The sequence below is a fragment of the Polypterus senegalus genome, chromosome 6, assembly GCF_016835505.1.
Source record: "Polypterus senegalus isolate Bchr_013 chromosome 6, ASM1683550v1, whole genome shotgun sequence".
Classification (NCBI taxonomy): domain Eukaryota; kingdom Metazoa; phylum Chordata; class Cladistia; order Polypteriformes; family Polypteridae; genus Polypterus; species Polypterus senegalus.
In genome coordinates this window covers 77,505,574-77,526,048 of record NC_053159.1, presented here as the reverse complement: position 1 = coordinate 77,526,048, position 20,475 = coordinate 77,505,574, and the positions used below count along the sequence as shown (strand labels likewise).

At 38.9% G+C, this 20,475-nt stretch overlaps 1 protein-coding gene across 3 annotated transcripts in view; it reads left to right on the top strand.

Annotated features, from left to right (window-relative positions):
- The window catches only part of spega (striated muscle enriched protein kinase a), a 418,725-nt gene that overhangs the window by 136,000 nt on the left and 262,250 nt on the right, over positions 1–20,475 (top strand). Inside the window, exon 2 of one of the 3 annotated variants that reach the window (XM_039756377.1) lies at positions 15,148–15,187. The exons of 1 other annotated variant lie outside the window; for it this stretch is intronic. In XM_039756377.1, coding sequence (XP_039612311.1) covers positions 15,148–15,187 — 40 coding nt within the window. Of the gene's footprint in view, positions 1–15,144; positions 15,188–20,475 lie in introns of all 3 variants that reach the window. One more of the 3 variants, XM_039756375.1, reaches the window with a different exon arrangement.

Genomic DNA, 20,475 nt, shown 5'->3' with positions numbered 1-20,475 from the left:
CTTGATCTATGAGATGCATCTATCAAGATAAATTTAGCAAAACCTTTGTATCATGTATTCAACAAGACAGTCAGTACCCTAGCGCCACATAACCATGTATGACCTTCTCCGTACTCAGGGAATTCATGAATGAAAGATCTGCAATTTCTGACTTTCTCCTCATAAATTGTGTTATTCACCTACAAGAATCTATTTAAAAATTTAGCAGCATAATACAGATAATCTATATGCAATGTAACAACTGCTACCAAAGGAAAAATTTAGGAGATAGAAACATAGTAAATGAGGGACAAAATTAATTTGGGTCATTTTGTCCATTTTTTTTTGTTGCAAATGCAAGAGGCTATTTAGGGGCATTTTAAATCCATCTTTGAAGTAAAAAAAGTTAAAATTAACAATTTCATTACAGTTCTATAAAAGAAAAAAAAAACAACCTGCGCTTAAAAGATTAGATGCAGTGAAAGACCTTCAGAGCTGGATTTGGACACCTTGATATAGAAAATCCATGAACACTCTGGTCCTGGAGGATCAAGATCTCGATCTGTTAATTGCTCAGTCATTATCAAAGTAGAGTGATTTGTTTTAAATAGCGGGTCATCTTTTGATTTCTAAAACCTTTAAGGCCTACTTGTCTCCATTCCTTCAGTATGAAAAAGAGATCAAAGTGCAATTTGTCCACAATTTTTGAACTTAACTACATCATTGTGAGGTTCATCCTCTTCGTGGCCACACATATGAGAATCCTTCCTCTATGTGGGACTTAGATAATTTTGGAAATATAAAAGAAAAATGTAATTTTATCTTTAAAGAGAGTATGTGCCATTAAATTATTTGGGTGTACCCTTGTCCATAGAAAAACTGTATTGGCAGATATCCATCAGTGACAATAAAAAATATTCATTTCTGTCTGTTGTATTAGTCTGCTATAGATATCTCTTATACTAACTACAAAAATCAGGAGTCAGGATATATCTTCAAAGCTCATAATAAAATGTTTGAAAAACAAAATCAAAAAAGATGAGTAGGGGAGATAAAAATGTAACAAATGAGTGTTGAAGCAGCAGGGGAGTAACTGGCATACAAGCAAAGCTTTTTGCCTTCCACGAGCATCTGCTGAGCTGCTTGGCACATTTCCTGAACCTTTAATTTCTCCAGGCAATGTCAGATTGAAATTTAACAGACGCTGGTCGTTGATAATTATGTTAGGGTGCATTTTCATGAGGTAATGTGAAATCAGTCGGCAGCAATGTATCCATTAGAGTCTCATCGCTTTCTGAATCTAATGGATTGAAACGCACTGGCTGATTTTGTCTCTTTTGCTGCAGACTATATTTCGCTTAGTGGGTAAGGAAGTTTTAAAGTCAGAGACAGGCTTAACTTAAAGGCTCTCTGCTTCTTTGTGTTGTATTGATGAAATGTATTACATTATGATACATCTTAGACTTACAATAAACCACTATATGCATATATTGTTAATATAATGTTAGGAATTACATTTTGCCAACCCATCAAAGGGTGGGTGCTGCATTCTGTTATGATGCTGCTAGGGTAGGAGATGAATAATAAATGAATGGATGGATATTATATTTTGTTTGCAGATGCATACCAACATCATTTATAACCTGGAGAGCAACCTGTTACCAGTTTTGCTGGTTTGACAGTCCCATGTTGGTTTTATTTTAAAATTTCAGATTCCTGTTATATCTGGCAGTAGGTATTTCTCCAGGGTTGGCTAGAAATCTGTAGTTATCTGTAATGTTATATGCATGCAATTAGAGTATTATTTATGATTTAACCACAAAAGTCTTACTAAACAACCACCATTCTGTAGCCTAAACTGTGTTTTCATCTAGTGCTTTTCATTATACAGAAATACATTGACAAATTGTAAGAACCTTCAAACTACTAATGTTCAGAAATAAAAATATCCTTCAGTAAGGTGGAAACTAGGAAGAACATCTTTGCTTTGGAAAATCAATTAAGCCACCCATCTTAGCTCATCAGTTTGCTATTTGCATGAAGATTCTAATAAGAATTCTGAGGCCTATTAATCCCCAGCATGCTTATTGCTTGATAATTGGCTTCCCACACTAATAGTTTAGTGCACAAATTCCAGTTTAAAGTATCATTAATCCCAACATTTTCTAGCAATAATTTCTGTCTTTTCTTTTTTAAGGTATAGTAATGTGTGATTATTAGCATTAGACCTTTTTATATAAGGGGCAGGGTGATCTGTGGTAGGGCTATTTTTCGCTGCATCAAGGAGCCTCAGTGTTTGGTCACTAATCAGGGAGTGGATGTAGAGGTGATGCACTCCTTACAAGTACTTGGGGGTCCATATTAATGACAGGTTGGACTGGTCTCGGAGCACTGAGGAACAATAGAAGGGCACAGCAGGTCCTTTTTTGTTATGAGACTGTGTCCCTTTAGGCAGAACTTAATATATCCTCAGGAGGAAATTTGGCTTTCTACAGAAGCTCTTTAAATAAATAAATACATATTCACACACATGCAATGGTCTGAACACACACCACAATGACTGAAAAAGGAAGAAACATTTAAAGAGAAAGAAACGAAAATGTCTGACTCAGCTGTCACAGTCAAAGTGAGGCACAACTGAGTGCCATTATGAACAATGCTGCCTCTCGCTGACACACTGAGGATTTTCAGTTAATGAATTATTCAGTAGAACTGTGTCAAGAAACACTACTGGGGTTCCTTTATACCAACAGCAATAAGTCTGCATAGTGCCTCATTGTAATTGCCAAGTCAAAAGTTTTCTTTTGTTTTAATTTTCTTCCTTTTCAGTCATTCTGGAGTTTCTTCAGACCATGGTGTGTCTATCTATCTATCTATCTATCTATCTATCTATCTATCTATCTATCTATCTATCTATCTATCTAACATAACATTTAAATGAGTATCAATTCAGCTATCAATCATTTTTTCTATCAGACATACAGACCACCATTTTTAAACATTGATACAATTTCAATGATTAATCAAATTATCTTATGTTGTCTATCTATCTATCTATGATAACATTCATTCTTGATCCTACTCGAGCCGTGTCATTCATGTAGCAGGAACCAGCCCTGAATGTGATGGCAGTACATTGAAGGACATAGTCACACACACATACAGTACATACACTTGGTCAGTTAATGGGTAACAGTTAACTGTCTTTGGGATACTGGAGGAAACCAAAGCTCCTAATGAAACTTATATGGACACAGGAGTGACATGTAAAAACTAGAAAGACAATGCTGGAAAATTAATCTGAGTGCCAGAAGATAATAAGGGAGCTGTGCTAACTACTGAGCCATATTGTTGCTGCCAGCAAAAGAAAAAAATAACGATAAAAGTACAAACCCTGTTCTTTTCCAATGGGATGGACAGTAGAAAATCTCTTCAGTTTCTTTTCAGGAGTGAAATGCTCCACCTTTGGCTTCTACACAAAATCTGTCTCTCAATGTAAATATATGCCATGATATATTTTTATAAATATAATCTTTTGCTACTCGACACTTACAAGTACTATTTAGAACACTGGGGAACAGTTGCTGCTTTCTAAGCTTTCAGTGAATGCCTAAAAAAAAAAGCAATGAATGAATTTCATGATATCTACTGCATCTCAAATGAATTTTAAGTTTATTGCTTTTATCGAACCAAAGAAATTCTAGGAAGAAGAAATATGGGACCTGTCAAACTTAAATAAAGAAGTTTACATATTTCTTTGTACAGTGGCTTTCCCAGCAATCTTTTGTCCTCTGTGTGCCTTTGAACCATTTTACTGCTACAACAACCTAATTTGTACAAAGACTGCCACTAGGGAATCTGGGATTTACATTGCAAATTCATTTAAAGGATTTTCTGATTATGGTTGAACAGTGTAAATAAAAGCTGTAAAGTTCTTTCTAAATGCAAGCAGTTGTCGACAGTAAAGATAAGTAAAATGCCTTGTGTTTGTTTTCTGAAAATACCATAGTCTGCGTTGTTTGTTTAGTTTGGAAGATGGATGAATACAGTATAAGAATAATAATAAGAAAAGACAATGATCAGGAATGTGGGAGAAATGCACAATGAGGCAGTTCCAAAAGCTGACAAAGCTATGCAAGGTGTAATATCAATCCATTCATTTTTTTAAACACTTAACCAGAATTATCAAAGGTCAAAATGTATCCCAGTGATATTGGACATAAGGCAGCAACCAGCCTTAGATGGAAAACCAGTACATTGCAGGGCATACTCATGCCTAATTTGGAGATACCAGTTAACCTAATGCACATGTCTTTGGTATGTGAAAGGAAAACTAAAGCATCTGTAGGAAAGTCTATGTAGACATACAAGGTCCACCCAGGCAGTGTCAGAAATGTAGCAATGGTCTAGCCCCTCAGAACAGCATAACAGCACAAGAACTCATAATGAGGAAGCAATCCAAAACATAACCTGACTGACGGCACACTCCAAATGGTTGTAATACTTGCCTAGCTCTGTGCTCACATGGTCCCAGAAGAGTTCACTCCTCTTATTGACCACCCCCTCTATTAAGTGACTGCCACACAGAGAGGGTTGCCTAGCAACAGACCAAGAAGAACACAGTAGTGGAAGGGGGTGGAGTTCTATTTAGATGAACTGGATTGGTAACAAATACATAATCCCATCTTATCTTGGTTTTAATGAGCTAATGAGATAATACCAGTGTTGATAATCATTCCTATTTCTTTCTGAGATAGCTATCATATTGGCAGGCAAGTCTAAAAAACTGCAAATCCAAATTAATGATGCTTTATAATAATCATAAACAAAGTTTGAAGTCAAGAGTTAAATACAGTTGCACGAACTTTGAGGAATCTGCAGTTATCTCTCAGAAAAACACATATGATTTTCTCCAGAAAAGATAAATGATGTATATACTCAATGTCCAAATGTACATACATTTACATTTTACAAAGACATTTATTAGTTAAATTTGATAAAGAAGTGTGAATTTGAGTAAAGAATGTGCTCTAGCATTTTATGTGTATCTGCTTTTCCACACCTAACATCCATTTACTTTCTGAATCCATCCATTCATTATCTAAATGCTGTTAATACAATTACACAGTTGCAAAGCGTTAAAGACTATCACAGAAGCATCAATGTAGAAGCCAATCGTAGAATAATTTCTAGGCACACACATTCATATGTATTGTATGCTGGTCAAACATGAAAGTAAGAATTTCACTGTGCAGTAATCCCTGGCTACTTCGCGGTTCACTTTTCGCGGATTCACGACTTCGCGGGTTTTTAAATATAGTAGTAGTATTTCCTAGTCTACAACAAAACAAGTTTGGTGACTAAGTGTGTTGTAACACGGGCTGTGATTGGTACATGGGAAGGAGATGACAAATCACAGTTTCCCGCTTTCTAATCGGGCCCGTGATTGGTGTTTTGACTGATGCCCAGATCCCACAGCACCTCTCCTTGTCTCTCTGTCGCAGCGATTTCGCTTCAAGCTTTCTCGCCGAGCGGTTTACTTTACACTGTACTGTGTGTGATTTTTTTGTGGTTTCTTTGTGTTGAACTTCAGTTTTCACCCCCTGCAATGGCTCCCAAATGTACTCCCACTTCCAAGGCTGGTGCTGAGCCTAAACGCCAAGGAAGAATGATGACGATCGCTGAGAAGGTGAAACTTCTGGATATGTTGAAGGAAGGGAGAACAATTGCGGCTGTGGCTGCAGACTGGCTAAGGATCTACAAGAGCGGTCACAGGAATGGGACGACGATATGGTTCAATCGGTCCAATTTTGCAACAAGGTCGACGACATCATGACCGCCTACAAGCTGTTCTTCGACCGGAAAAAGAAGCAGCGGCAGCAGCTGCCGATCACAATGTTTTTACAGCCTCGGAAAAAAGAGCCAGTTCCTACTACTACTACTACGGATACACCTTCGGAAACCGTGGAAGAGGTGCCCCAGGAAATGGCACCGCCGTCGGAAGAGACGTAAAATACAGTCATCAGCTGCGCAGTAAAAGTCATCATCACCTTCATCGTCATCATTTTTACTGCACAGCATATTCATCACCATCATCACGTCATATATAGGTACGTGTACTTCGCTATACAGTAACTGTGAACTTATCTACCGATTTCATATTGCTTAACAGTTGTCCCTGTTATTAATAGAGTAAAGGGTGGGTTGTAAACTGTACAGGGAGGGTTTAAAAACGTCCAAATACACGTTAAATTATTAAATAAAGATGATGTCCCTACTTTGCGGAAATTCAGTTATTGCGGCCGGCCTTGGAACCTATCTCCCGCGATAAACGAGGGATTACTGTACACACAAAAAATAGGACTACCTTATGATTACCGCTACTACTACTGGCTCAGTTTAAAACTGTCAATCAACATAAATATCTGTACTTTTGTGCTGTAGGAGAAAAACATGTGCAGACATAGGTATTGCTTGCATTTCCTACAGAAGGCGACAGGCCCAGGACCCAAAGCCAACTCCCAGGAGCTGTGACATAGCAGCATTAACCATTATGTGTTGGGGTATGCTCTGGGCATGTTTGAAACATAGACAAGAAGGCTAAGCTTTTAGAGGCACTTCAAGTCACTAACCAGCAGTTAGGAGAATGCACTCAAGTTTAATTTTTCTGTGCTGCTTCTTAAAGTAATAACACTACTCTTTGCCACTCCAAAAAATAACTTCATTGTTCAAATCAGTAATTTGTTTCATTTTAGATAGAATTTTTAGGTGTTGTTTTTATGTCTGAGATTTTTATTTTCAATGTAACTAGGGGGCTCTGCCCCCTGCTCGCTTTGCTCGCCCACCCCCGTGTTTGATTTACCAGATATACAATTAAAAGAGATTGTTATTTTCATGGGAATTATTACATATGCAATATTTTCACTTTTACTTTAAAACTTTTGTAAAAACAATACTTGTTCTTTATTTCTGGCCCCGGGCGTGGTTACATCTCTGTGACGATGTGGGTTCTGGCTCCACACTCCCATAGCTTTTCGGGAGCCCTTCAACCCAACACCGTCGGTAATGTTACCGATGAGCTAGTCAGTGGAGGCAATAAACATCTGAGCAAGGGGATGGTTGAAAGTGAAACAGTGCTTTTATTTAAAATCCAACAAAACAGTGTTCGATAAATAAAGTGCAGTAATTCAAAGTCCAAATTAAATAAATAATCCAATAAAATGAAAACGTGGAGGTTAAAACAATAAGAAAAACAATCCTTTAAAACGAGAGGTAAAATGATCAGGATGCAGTCTTAAAAACAAACAATTGACAAACTCGGTGCCTTCGTTTATAACTAGTGTCCCTCTTGCTTCACCCATCAGGGCCCGGCAACAAGGGAGACACTCACTCTGCAGCTGACCTTCTTCCTACTACTGCTACTGCTGCTGTCAGTTGCCTCACCGGTCCTTGGCTCCAGTCAGCTCCTCTGGACAGCGATTTGGGAAACCCTTAACGGCCAAGGCTCTCACGTTAGGGACACCGCGTCCCAAGTCCCAACTCCCGCTAACTCCGCGGAGAGTCCTGCACCTTCCGAGTCACTCCCGCCCTACAAAACAATCTTCTGCGGGGGCGACCACAACCACTTCTGCCGGGTCTTGGCCAAACACTCAGGCGGCCTTCAGCTGCCTGCGAGCATTTGCTCGTTTCCTCCTGCACCGCATTGCTTGCGTTCTCTCTCTCCTTCCTGCTTCCAACCTCCATTTCCTTCTCTCTTTCTTTTCTTCCTTTTTCTCCTTTTTCTTTCATCACTCTTTTTCTTTCCTTTTAAATGAAGAGGGACCACGACAGCTGTAACCTATTAGCCACGGGAGTAATCACGGATGTGGGCAGTTCCTCACCTGTGCACTCGGTGAAAAAAAGCCCACACCCCGGGCGTCCCGCGGCTCGCCATGGCCCAACGCCCTCCCTCGCTATGCGCGCCGAGCGGATTATTTATTTAAAAGTGAATGGTCTTTGCTCAGTGAGCTGTGGACCCGCTATACAACATACCACCCCCCATAAAACTCCAGTTGCATGGGAAGGCTCCACACCACTGCCAACCCAATGCAACTGGAGCTCAGGCCCACAGCTCGGCCACTCTACACTGCACTAAAACCAATAAAGGCACTAAAACAAATCCCCACACTAAAACAAACCCAAGCCCCCTTCATTAAAACAGGATATTAAAAGAATGAGAACTTTAAAAGACATAAAAATGACAGTAATAAATAAATGTCCTTAAAAAGCTCAGTCTCTTAAAAATGTCCTCCTCCGGCTTGGGTACGTGGGTCCTTCCAAAAAGTCAGTTACCAGTCCCGCTTGCTGCTCTGTCTCCTCTTCTGTCCTCCACTGCTAGCTCATCCCACCGCTGCCACCAAATGTGACGATATGGGTTCTGGCTCCACACTCTCATAGGTTTTCGGGAGCCCTTCAACCCAACACCGTCGGTAATGTTACCGATTGAGCTAGTCAGTGGAGGCAATAAACATCTGAGCAAGGGGATGGTTGAAAGTGAAACAGTGCTTTTATTTAAAATCCAACAAAAAAGTGTTCAATAAATAAAGTGCAGTAATTCAAAGTCCAAATTAAATAAATAATCCAATAAAATGAAAACGTGGAGGTTAAAACAAAACAATCTTCTGCGGGGGCGACCACAACCACTTCTCCCGGGTGTTGGCCAAACACCTAGGTGGCCTTCAGCTGTCTGCGAGCATTCGCTCGCTTCCTCCTGCACCGACTTGCTCGCCTGCTTCCTCCTTCCCTCTAACCTCCGTTCTCTTCCTTCTCCTACCTGATCCCCTTTCCTCACTCTTTTTCTTTCCCTCTTTCCTCACTCTCGTTCTTTTTCTAAATGGAGAAGGACCATGACAGCTGTAACCTATTAGCCACGGGAGCAATCACGGATGTGGGCAGTTCCTCACCTGTGCACTCGGTGAGAAACGCCCACACCCCGATCGTCCCGTGGCTCGCCATGGCCCAACACCCTCTCGTTATGCCGCCGCTAGAGCAGGGATTATTTATTTAAAAGTGAATGGTCTTTCCTCAGTGAGCTGTGGACCCGCTATACCACAATCTCTTTCTCGCAGGACGTATAACGCTGCTTGCGTTGTGAAGGGGAGGTGGCTGAAAGCACGCTAAGGAGATGCCAAAGGATCATCTGTTGTCTTTTGCTGTCTTTCTGCTCCTGGCAAGCTGCGTGTTCTGCTTGTCTCGCTGCCCGATCATTTCAAAGCCTGTACAGCAGCTGTCCTTTTGCCACTTGGTGTCTCTGCCACTCGCGTTGTGAAGGGGCTGAACTCGTGGCTTAACGCACGCTAAGGAGATGCAGTCAGATCATGTGCCGTCTTTCTGCTGCTGCTGCTGTCACGCTGCCCATCGATCATTTTAAAGCTTGTACAGCCGCTGTCCTTTGTGCCACTTACGTTGTGAAGGGGGGTGGGGGGGACAGTGGAGCAGTTGGATCATCTGCTGGCTTTCTACTGCTGGTGAGCTGCATGTTTTGCTTGTTGCTTTTCATTGTTTTAAGACCTGAGTGCGAGTTAAAGTGTCTCTTGTGGGACTTCAAATTGTCTTTCGAGAAGATCACATCTCATCTCCCTAGTCTTCCTCCCCAAGATTTTTTTTTTATAATAGAGAGATATTTAGGAACTAACCCCTAGAGAAAAATCTCACATGAACTTTATGTTGTCTACGCTTTTATTTCCAGTTTAATTTTGTAGCAAAAAGCGAAAAACGGCCTTTAACAGTGATATTGGGTGTACAACAGAGTAAAACTAAAAACATATCATATGCAACCAGCAATGTAAAATCACAGAGCTGGATCTTCGATGGTGGTTATTGCTACATTTTGTGGTACTGTAAAAATCTCCTTCTGCCAGTAAACTAAATGCGATGGGATCATTGTCATTCCCTACCCTGATAGCTGGTCAGGCATTCACACTCTTTACACTGATTCTACAAATAATGGTAGGCTTAAAGCATGTTAGAGATTTGTGATTCTTCTTGGCGTTTAGAAAAAAAGCTAAAAGTTTTCTCATTCAAAGGATATAGTGCCACAGCCCATCTTAGCAACATAGGGTGCAAGGCTGGAAACAACACTGGATAAGATGTGGGAATGTCCAATGGCACTCGCATAAGGCTATTGTTCTTTGTAACAATTAAGGAAATCTGAAAATCCAGTGAAAACAGGGAGGCGTGTGGAGGAAAAACATACGTAGATACCACTCAGAAATTAACCTGACGGAAACCAGGACCAAGTTCCTGGAGCTCTAATCAGCTGCTGCTCACAGTAATAATATCTATACTAATAAAAGGCAAAGCCCTCACTCACTCACTCACTCACTCACTCACTCACTCACTCACTCACTCATCACTAATTCTCAAACTTCCCGTGTAGGTAGAAGGCTGAAATTTGGCAGGTTCATTCCTTACAGCTTCCTTACAAAAGTTGGGCAGGTTTTATATCGAAATTCTACGCGTAATGGTCATAACTGGAAGCTGTTTTTCTCCATTTACTGTAATGGAGATGATCTTGAACGCCGTGGGGGCGGAGTTTCGTGTGACATCATCACGCCTCCCACATAATCACGCAGTACATAGAAAACCAGGAAGACCTCAAAAAAGCGCTCAAGAAAACATGCATTATATAATTGAGAAGGCAGCGAAACAATAAGAAGAGAGCGAGTGACATATACAACCATATGCATGAGTTCTGCTACTTCGGAAACAAAGCACGATGTAAACCTACACTTTAAATTAAGTTCATAGACAGGCTTCCGCTGGCGTTTGTAATTTAGTGCCTGCCCATATAAGGCCGTTCGTCAGCGGCAATCCAATAGCAAACTGCCACGGGTAAATATTCACGTGTGAAGGACTGTGCTTATGGAGAGGAAGATGAGATGGTCAGGGTGGTGTTTGGTACAAACTCAGCGAAACTGCGAGAGAAAGGACTAAGGTAACATTAAATACAGCCATGGACATCGCACGAGATGGCACCAGCACAGGTGGGAACCTTCAATGCATGTACACCGAGCGGCTCACGTGAACTGACGCAGTGCACAGATAAAAAGCAACAGTTCCAAAAAGCGCTGAACAAAAACCGAATTACACAATTGAAAAGGCAGCAAAAAATATGAAGCGTCTTATACATACAAGCATATTCATAAAGCTACTGCGGAAACAAAGCACACGTTGGAAAAAGTCAATGTCCCGCTAAAGGAAGACAGTGTAAAAAAAAACCCGTGCATGCAGTGTGTCAGGTCTCAGATAAAGAAGAAGACGAGCTGTTTATTGATGCAGTAAGAAACGAATCGATGAATGAAACCTGTCATCTTTACAACGATTGACAAACACGGAATGTAACTTGAACACAACACATCCTACAAATACGAACCTGATTGAAAGAAATAATGATAATCAAATCCTTGATGACAGCAACATTCAGTAACACTCACAAAACAAATACTGTATATTGACAGTCATGTTACGTTATTTTTAAAATGTTCCCTTTTCTTTTTCTAGCTTTTTTAACACACTACTTCTCCGCTGCGATACGCGGGTATATATTTAGATATGTATATATATATATATCCCGAACTACATACTCGAATAATGGATACTTTATTCGCCATCAATGATTGTTTTGGTAAAGCCATACTCAGTGTATTCATTAGATGAACGGTAAAAAAGTAAGAGCGAGGGAGGATGACTTATTGAGGCATGCAGGCAGTAGTGCGCGTCAACTCTATCTAAATTGCGCGATCACATTTGAAAAATATATATTTTCAAGTTCTATTTAGTCCATATGTGTCAAACTCAAGGGCCGCGGGCCACATCCGGCCCGGCGTGTAATTATATCTGGCCCCGAGATCATTTTATATACTGTATTATTGTTATTAATGGCCCGGGTATATGAAGCGCTGGTAACACAATAAACTACAGATCCCATAATGCAATGCAACGCTTCAGCTGCCTTGCCGAACACTTACCGCGTGTAATCAAGTCTAGCTTATGATGCTGCAAGTTATTGCGAAGTTAGCTCACACGATGCTGAAGAGAAAAGTTGATTCTGAAAATAGAGCCTTTAAAAACCGATGGGAGGCTGAGTATATGTTTACTAAACCCGTGTGTCTCATTTGTGCAGCTAATGTGGCTGTAATTACAGAATTTAATCTAAGACGGCACTTTGAGACAAAACATCAGGGTAACCTGAATGCATGGGCGCCGGCAGGGGGGTGCAAGTAGGTGCACGTGCACCCCCCTAGCTTTTGAAAAAAAAGGAAATGGAGAAAAAAAATAAATCTTTCAATAATAAGAAAAAACGCGAAAAAATAGTTTTTATTTTAAATTTTTAAATTACAATTAGACGTTTACATTTTACAACTATACATAAACAGTCATTCACTTTGTTTCTAAAAGAGCATCTCAAGCCTTCTTTTTTGTTGTCCAAACTTGTCTACAACTTTGTCGATAAATTTTGGACAATTATTTATTCTTTTTTTGTGTACACTAAGCATACATAATCCACTTAATCTATCGTCACTCATTGTAGATCGGTTCCAAGTTTTGACGCGCCGTAATGTGCTAAAAGATCTTTCAATACTGCAGGTTGTTGCAGGAAGTGTCATGCCAATCTTGAGTGCCTCGGAAACAGCCGGATAAAACTTCGTAGCCTCTTATAGTGTACAGCTAGATCTCTTTTCACGCCGGTGTATAGTTCCGATTTATGGGAGAACAGTACGCTTTAGAGAAAAATATTTATCATAAAAGTTGTAGAACTTATCAATGTCTACAATTTTTATTTGAAATATTTTTCTCTAAAGTGTACTGTTCTCCCAGAAATCGGAACTATTAACCGGCGTAAAAAGAGGTCTAGCTGTATGTATGTAAGTGCTTACAAAATTACATTAAAAACTTAAGGAAAAAAGCACTACCTATGCCACTGAATACATCAATAACATTTTTAACTATATTCCAGTGATCATATGATAACAAAAAAAAGTCGATGATTTTTTGTCAGAAAATTAAAAATTAGGTCATGCCTTAAGTGGTTAATCTATCTATGCAAAACTGACTGCTCTGTACTGTTCAGAGATAGCGACTGTATTGGCAGGTATTTAATGGGCACATACATATACAAAAAAAGTTTTTGTTGCGGGGGGGAGCGTAGAAAGAAAAAAATCTCTTTATGCACCCCCCTGAATTAAATCCTGGCGGCGGTAATGCCTGAATGCAATGCAGAAGATACAGAAAGCAGAATAATTAAATAAGAATCTGACACTTCAGCGGACGTTTTAACCCGTGCACAATCACAAAGTGATTTCAAGTGAACCTGCTTTTATGGGAGACACAAATGCACCAGTGCACCTTGCCCCACCTTCCCTGTTGCCAAGTAATGTTGAACCAAGTCGTCACTACGGTGTTCCCAAATACGCACTTTGCTGATAAACTGAGCGCACTGAGTTTGCACGGCGCTTTGGTGACTTTGAAGAACAAAAAATGTCCGCCTACATGCGGCTCGAACCTTGTGCATGTTTGGTACCACATATCTTGTGAAAAGCTCTTCTCAGTGATAAAGAACACCTGCAATCCATCCTGAGAATCTCCACAACACAGAACCTCACACCAAACAGAAACGAACTTGTGGCCAAAAAAAAGATGCCAGGCGTCCAGCTCTAAAATGACATATGAGCAAAGACAACTGAATGATTTGATTTGTTATTGCTGAAAGGAACACATTTTATTTATATTTCCAGGTTTTGTTATGCAGCATGTTCATATTTGAATTTGTATAATTTTGACAGGATATATTTTTATGGAGAGCAAAATCTTTTGGGATATTTAAAATCTAAGTTTATTTTTTATATAAAATTACATAAGAGTAAAGAAATTTGAATGTTTGTTCTTTTAACGTTTACTTTATTTCTAACTTGTATAATTTAGACAGGATATATTTTTATGGAGAGCAAAATATTATAAGTTGTTTAAGGTTTGAGTTGATTTATTCAGGAATAATATTCCTCTCTGTTTTTACCATTCCTACCAAAGATATTTCTGTCGACTAAATAAAAATTCCTTCTATTTAAAATTTAAATAGAACTTGAACAAATACGATAGTTCATAATATCCACGCAGACATGCACGTAAGAGCGGAGTTATCCATTTTAACAAGCAGCGTATTGCACTGATACGAAATAGCTGTGTGTGTATATATGTAGATATATATGTATATGTATATATATGTATTTGTGTGTATATATGTGTGTGTATGTATGTATGTATGTATGCATATGTATGTGTATATATGTAGATATATATATGTTTATGTGTGTGTGTGTAAATAAATAAATATATATATGTATATATATATATATGTATATATATATATATGTATATATATATATACAGTATATGTATATATATATATATGACAACACTCATCACTCACAACAGTGACAAAACAATTACATTGACAATCATGTTACATTATTTTCAAAATGTTTTCTTTTCTTTTTCATTGCTTCTTTAACACACTACTTCTCCGCTGCGAAGCGCGGGTATTTTGCTAGTATACTAATAAAATAATACATCCAGGGACTTTGCTTTCCTCTCATGCTCCAGATTAGTCTGGTACAGGAGGTTAGTTGTAGCATTAAACAGGCTTGGAGTGAATAAACATTGATGTTTCAGATTTGAGTGTGTTCTGAGGTGGAGTTGTGCCGCATTCATATTTGGTTCCTGCTTTGTACCCACTGCTGCCAGGTTAAGCTCTTGCTTTCCAATAAACAAAAATGGGTGAATTTTTTAACTAAAAGAAAGAAATCTTATGTCTGATTCCAGAAGCTTCCACTTGTCTGAGGTGGTGGGTTCATATTTTGAATTAACCTGCATATTTACTTGGTACATTACAGTATGTTGTCTTCTAGCAGATTCAGTCAATTGCTACAAATCATTTTCTTGCAGTGAAATGAAAGCAGAACCTTGTTGCAATATTGTCTGTGTCATCAAGAGAGCCTATGTACAGCTCAGTACTCTATATACATTTTGACAGAAACAAGGTTTTATAAATCTCTTTAGGGTGATGAGCCTGAAGTAGTACACTTTAATGTATTTGTTACTAAAATTTGTATTCTTTGTTTCTTTCAGAAGACAGGACACTCCAGTCGCTCCTTTGGAAGGTTTACCCATGGTGTGTTTTTCTTTATAGATAGCTGCTCTGCCAGCCTCTTAGCTGCCTTCTACCGAGTCGTACTGCAGAAAGTAAAACTAGTTGATTTAAAATGGGATTTCATTGGTTTGGATTTGGATAAAAAATTAAAGATTGAAAGAAGGATGAACAGGGATAGTTAAATAGCAGTGTTAAGAGTTTTTAAAATCATATATCAGTCATTATTCCATGCTGCCATTAAGTACACAGGTCAAAGGCTAGCTATTTCCATAACCTCTTATGCCTAAATATCCATCTAGGGTATGCAAGGTTTTCTTTTGTGGCAACACTGGCATAGATTTGTTTTTAGTTATGAAAAAATAGTGTTACTTAGTGGTATTTTTCAAGTGTTAATCAAAACTCTAAGTAGAAGAGAATGAGAGAAAAATACTGCTTGTGTTGCCTTAATCCACCTGCTACACTAAAGGAAGTATTTGAATGGCCCAGGTAATGCACTGTATGTCTCACATGTATGACAACTGCAACCGTTAAAATATCATTTGAGTACCGAAATTGAATTTGTCTATGCTGCATTTTCGCAGTATTAAATTTAAATATAATACAGAACATTATGAGATTAACAAGACTAGTCATATAACAAAAAGGCTTTGATTCTATTTCTATTCTGTATTTGGTAATTTGTAACATTTCTGGCCCACAGGCTTATCGTTTTGCACTTGTGTTAATATGTTCTACCTTTTAAATGAAGATCCTAGGAGGATTCTGAGGTCTCTTGGTGACATCTCAAAGCCATGCTACTTGTCATTTCATAATACATTATGTACTGTACAGATTAGTAGTACATGAATGGAGTGTACCTAGCATGAATAGCTCCTGTTCTCATGGGTTTATCTGTCACTCAGTGCTGCTCAATGGATGTTTTCTTTCCCGTTTTTGGTTTTCAGAATGATTATCCAGCCTAAGGTGTAGGATTTGTGAAAATGGCCTTCAAAAATGCAGTATTTTAATGATACTTGTTATTTTAACTTTAGAGACAGAGTCTTGAAAAGTTTCATTGTGTTGCTGTGGAAACAGGTGCCAGTTGCTAAGAGTATCAGTAGGCAGAAGTCACTTCACATCAGAGATTCCTACACAGTTTATTACAAGCATGTGATAAGCACTTTGCTCAACTATACATCGATATAATCACTTGTTGGTGATTTATTGTGTTTTAATATGACTTTCTTGCTTACATTTTAAGTGAAATTTTGTACTTTCATGTCAGTCAGTCAGTCATCGTCCAACCTTCTATATCCTAACAATGGGTCACAGGGGTCTACTGGAGCCCAGCACAGCCAGAACAGGGCGCAAGGCAGGAACAAATCCCGGGTAGGGCACCAGCTCACCGCAGATACTTCCATGTATTTATAATAATTTGAATGAGTTTAGAAACTCTATTAATGTAACGTTTATTAATTATCAAGAAGATTATCCATGATGTGATGTGTTGCATTAAATGCACTAGCCCATTGCAGTAATATAGCATTTTGTACAAAAAAAGCTGAATATATACTGTAAATAACCAGTGCAGTGGGTAGCGCTGCCACCTCATGGATTGAGTGTTCTGGGTTCAGAAGCTTTGCTTGGATATTGTCTGCACTGAAGATGTTCTCCCTGTACCTGTGCAGGTTTTCTCTTCCACATCCTCTGTCATGACAGGTTAGGGATTTCAAACTGGCTCTGTGTGGACTTATGATGGACTAATGCCCTGCCCTGGACTGTTTTCCTTTTTTTGGCCAGTGCTGTCATGTGTCTAGTATATTGTAATGTTTGGCCAGACAACAATTGAAGCTCTCAAGATGCCTGCATGCTGCATGCTATATACTGAGTTGCTGCCACAACATTAACTGTTTGGAGGAGTGTGTGTAGCTCTTAAAGTAACAACTAAGTAATAGATACACACAATGAGACATGGAAACATATACAGAATCACCACTCACTGAGAACCTGGAAGCAAATTACATACTGTGTTGAGATACGCTTCACTGACTTTACTGCTGTGACAGAGTGCTCCTGTTAATAAGAAGCAGATTGGGTGACACAAATTCATCCTTGTGATCGTCTTTTTCATTCTTTCTTTCATTTTATGCTTGATATTTTTTCTGTATGGCTCAGTTGTACCATTAATCTCCAGGATCATTTTTGATATGGCTGGACGTGATACCTGTAGAATTAACATTTTGGTTTGGTGACTCTATTCCTTGTGATGTTTATTTCACTATTTCCCTTTACTGGATGCATTTATTTGTTCCTTTTCATTTAACAAGCACTTTTTGTGCTGTCTCAGGCCAACAGACTAGAATTCTATTAAATTAAATGCCTAGCAGGCATGTTAAATGTCCAGTGTCTTATTCAAGATGTAGTACACTTTAAAGTTCTTTTCTTCATGATAATCATTAGCACACTGCCCTTCCTTTCTTACAGCTCTGTTTTATATGTGTTTGAATGCATGTGAACAGGAAGAGCTGTTCCTCATCTCTGACCCCTTAACTCTGCTTCTGGGGACCTGTGTGTCCCCTTTTGGAGAGTGTTAGATACAACACGCTTCCAGTCTCTTCCTGAAAAGAAAGCAGATCAAGCTCTATGGCATCCATGATGTTCTCCCTCTCCCTTCTATTAGATTCCTCATGACCCCAAAATGTGTCACTCTAGAGGACAGAGGGAACTGAAAGTAAAATTCTATATACTCTATATGTCCAAAAGTTTACGTAGACCTGACCATCATATGAGCTTGTAGGGCATCCCATTCCAAAGCCATGGGCATTAATATGAAGTTGCACCACCCCTTTGCTTCTATTACAACCTCCACTATTCTGGGATGGCTTCACATAAGAGTTTGGAGAGTGTCTGTTGAAATTTGTGCCCATTCAGCCAAAAGAGCATTTTTGAGCCAAGGTACAAGATGGCCTGGCTTCAGATTCGTCCCAAAGGTGTTCAATAGGGTGCAGACCACTTGAGTACCTTCATGTCTTTATAAACTTGGCTTTGTGCACTGAAGCACAGTCATGCTGGAACAGAGAAAATGTTGCAAGCACACAATTGTCTACAATCTCTTTGTATGCTGCATTATTAACAGTACCTTTCACTGAAACCAAGGAGTCTTGACCAAATAGTGAAAAACAGCCCCCAGACCATTATCTCTCCTGCACCTAACTTTATAGTAGGCACTATGCTGTCTGTCACTAGCATTCATACCCAGATTCATCCATCACTGTTCAAGATAGAGCAGAGTGACATATCACTCCAGAGAACATGTTTCCACAACTCCAGAGTCCAATGGTGGTGTGCTTTACACCACTCTAGCCAACGCCTCGCATTATGCATAGTGATCTTAGGGTTGTGTGCGGCTGCTCATTCATGGAAACCCATTTCATGAAGCTTCCAATGCACAGCTCTTGTGCTGATGTTGCTTCCAGTGGTAGTTTGGAACTCTGTTGTGAATAATGTGATGGAGTATCTGCAATTTTTATGCACTATGTTTTTCAGCACTCAGCAGCTCCACTCTGTGTTTGCATGGCCTACAACTTTATGGCTAAGCTGTTGTGGTTCCTAGACACTTCCACTTCACAATAATAGCACTTACAGTTGAATGGGGCAGATGTAGCAGAGCAGGAATTTCACATATTAACTTGTGGCAAAAGTGGCATCCTATAACTCTGCCATGTTTAGATTGGAAGCATTTGAACTGTGGCTATGGAGAATGATGGAAAATATCTGTTGGATGGATAAATTATCTGATTTAAAAGTGCTGCAAAGGACAGGCGAAGAAATGAGAATGCTGGAAACAGTGAGAAGAAGGCATTAAAGCTGGAAAATGTACTGAGAAGAGATCAATTATAAAAAATAGTGCAGAAGGGTAAACCGGAGGAAAAGAAATCAAGAGGAAGGTTACACAGAACATGTTATATATTATGAAAAATGGAAAATCACACCAAGACAAGAGAAAGAAATGCAATGGAGGAACTGATGATCAAAAGACCTGATCTAGGCAGGTAACTAAAGAAGAAGAAGACATGCTTGATTTTATCCATCTGTTAACAATAGGTGCAGCTGAAACACCTGAAGTCAATAATTTGATAGAGTCCACATACTTTTGGACATATAGTGTACATACTTTTGCTGATATATGTATAAAATAGATATGTTGTACTGTTTCCAGCCCTTTGTAAGGAAGACACCATGAAAAGTATCAGAAATAACTCAGTATTTACCAGGACTATTAAGAGTGGCAAGCCAATATGAGAAAGTATGTCAGAAAATAAACAGACAAACCATTGACACACTAGAAATGGCATGTAAAGAGACAACAAAAATGTCAAAAAGTGTTCAGGGTCCACTTGCAGCTTCCCTGTTTAATGACAAGGCAGAACAATATTGTAAACAACAAATGAAAAAATAGTCAGGCCATCCATTTGTCACTCCAGTCTACTTTTGTCATTCGCTGGTCTGTAACTGATTATATCTTGTTGATTCTTCTGGGCTAAGTACCCTGGAGATCAGAAGAGTGGCATTATTAGCAGATTGGAAGTGGGCTCAAAGGATTTTTTCTGGGTCAATGTCCTCCAGGCTGTAAGGGGAGATAGCAAACAGACAGTAAGTTCACAATGTCACCTTGATATCCTTTCTAAATGTGTCCTCTAAAATGATCAAGCAGGCTTGAGTATTTAATGTTATACTGTATTAAAGTAAATTAAATTACATGTAGTGAAAATTAGAAACCTAATCCTTTTAGTTTTTCCATTTTTGTAGAATGGTGTTGTCAAATTCTGTTCATCAGTATAAAATGGTTTGTCACATGAACTATATGTTGTACAGATTGCCTCGATTAAGCCCTAGTTTTTACTCCAGAATTAAGTGCCGTCTACTGTATGAGAGGTTTGCTTGCCTGTTGCATGAATTTCTCAAAGTGAGCCAAACTTCTTCGACCTCTTTAAAACATATTGACTTTTAAGTGCCTTGTATTGAGAGAGTGAGTGGCTGTGTTTACCCTACAATGTATGGCCATCTTGTTCAGAGAGAGTTCCTCACGAGCAGCCTGTAATGTTCTGTGGAATCTTGCATTGGGGTAAATTAATTCAATTAGAGAATTGATAAATGATTGTCTCTCCAATTCCAACTCTGGAATTGAAAATTGAGTTCAGAAAATATATTGATGGATGAGTAAAAGGTCTGCCTGTATCTCTTTTATTATACTTATCAAGCCAACAATTAGCCAGAAAATCTAAAAATGAAGGGTTACTCACAATCTGAAGATGGGCAAAATATTGTTC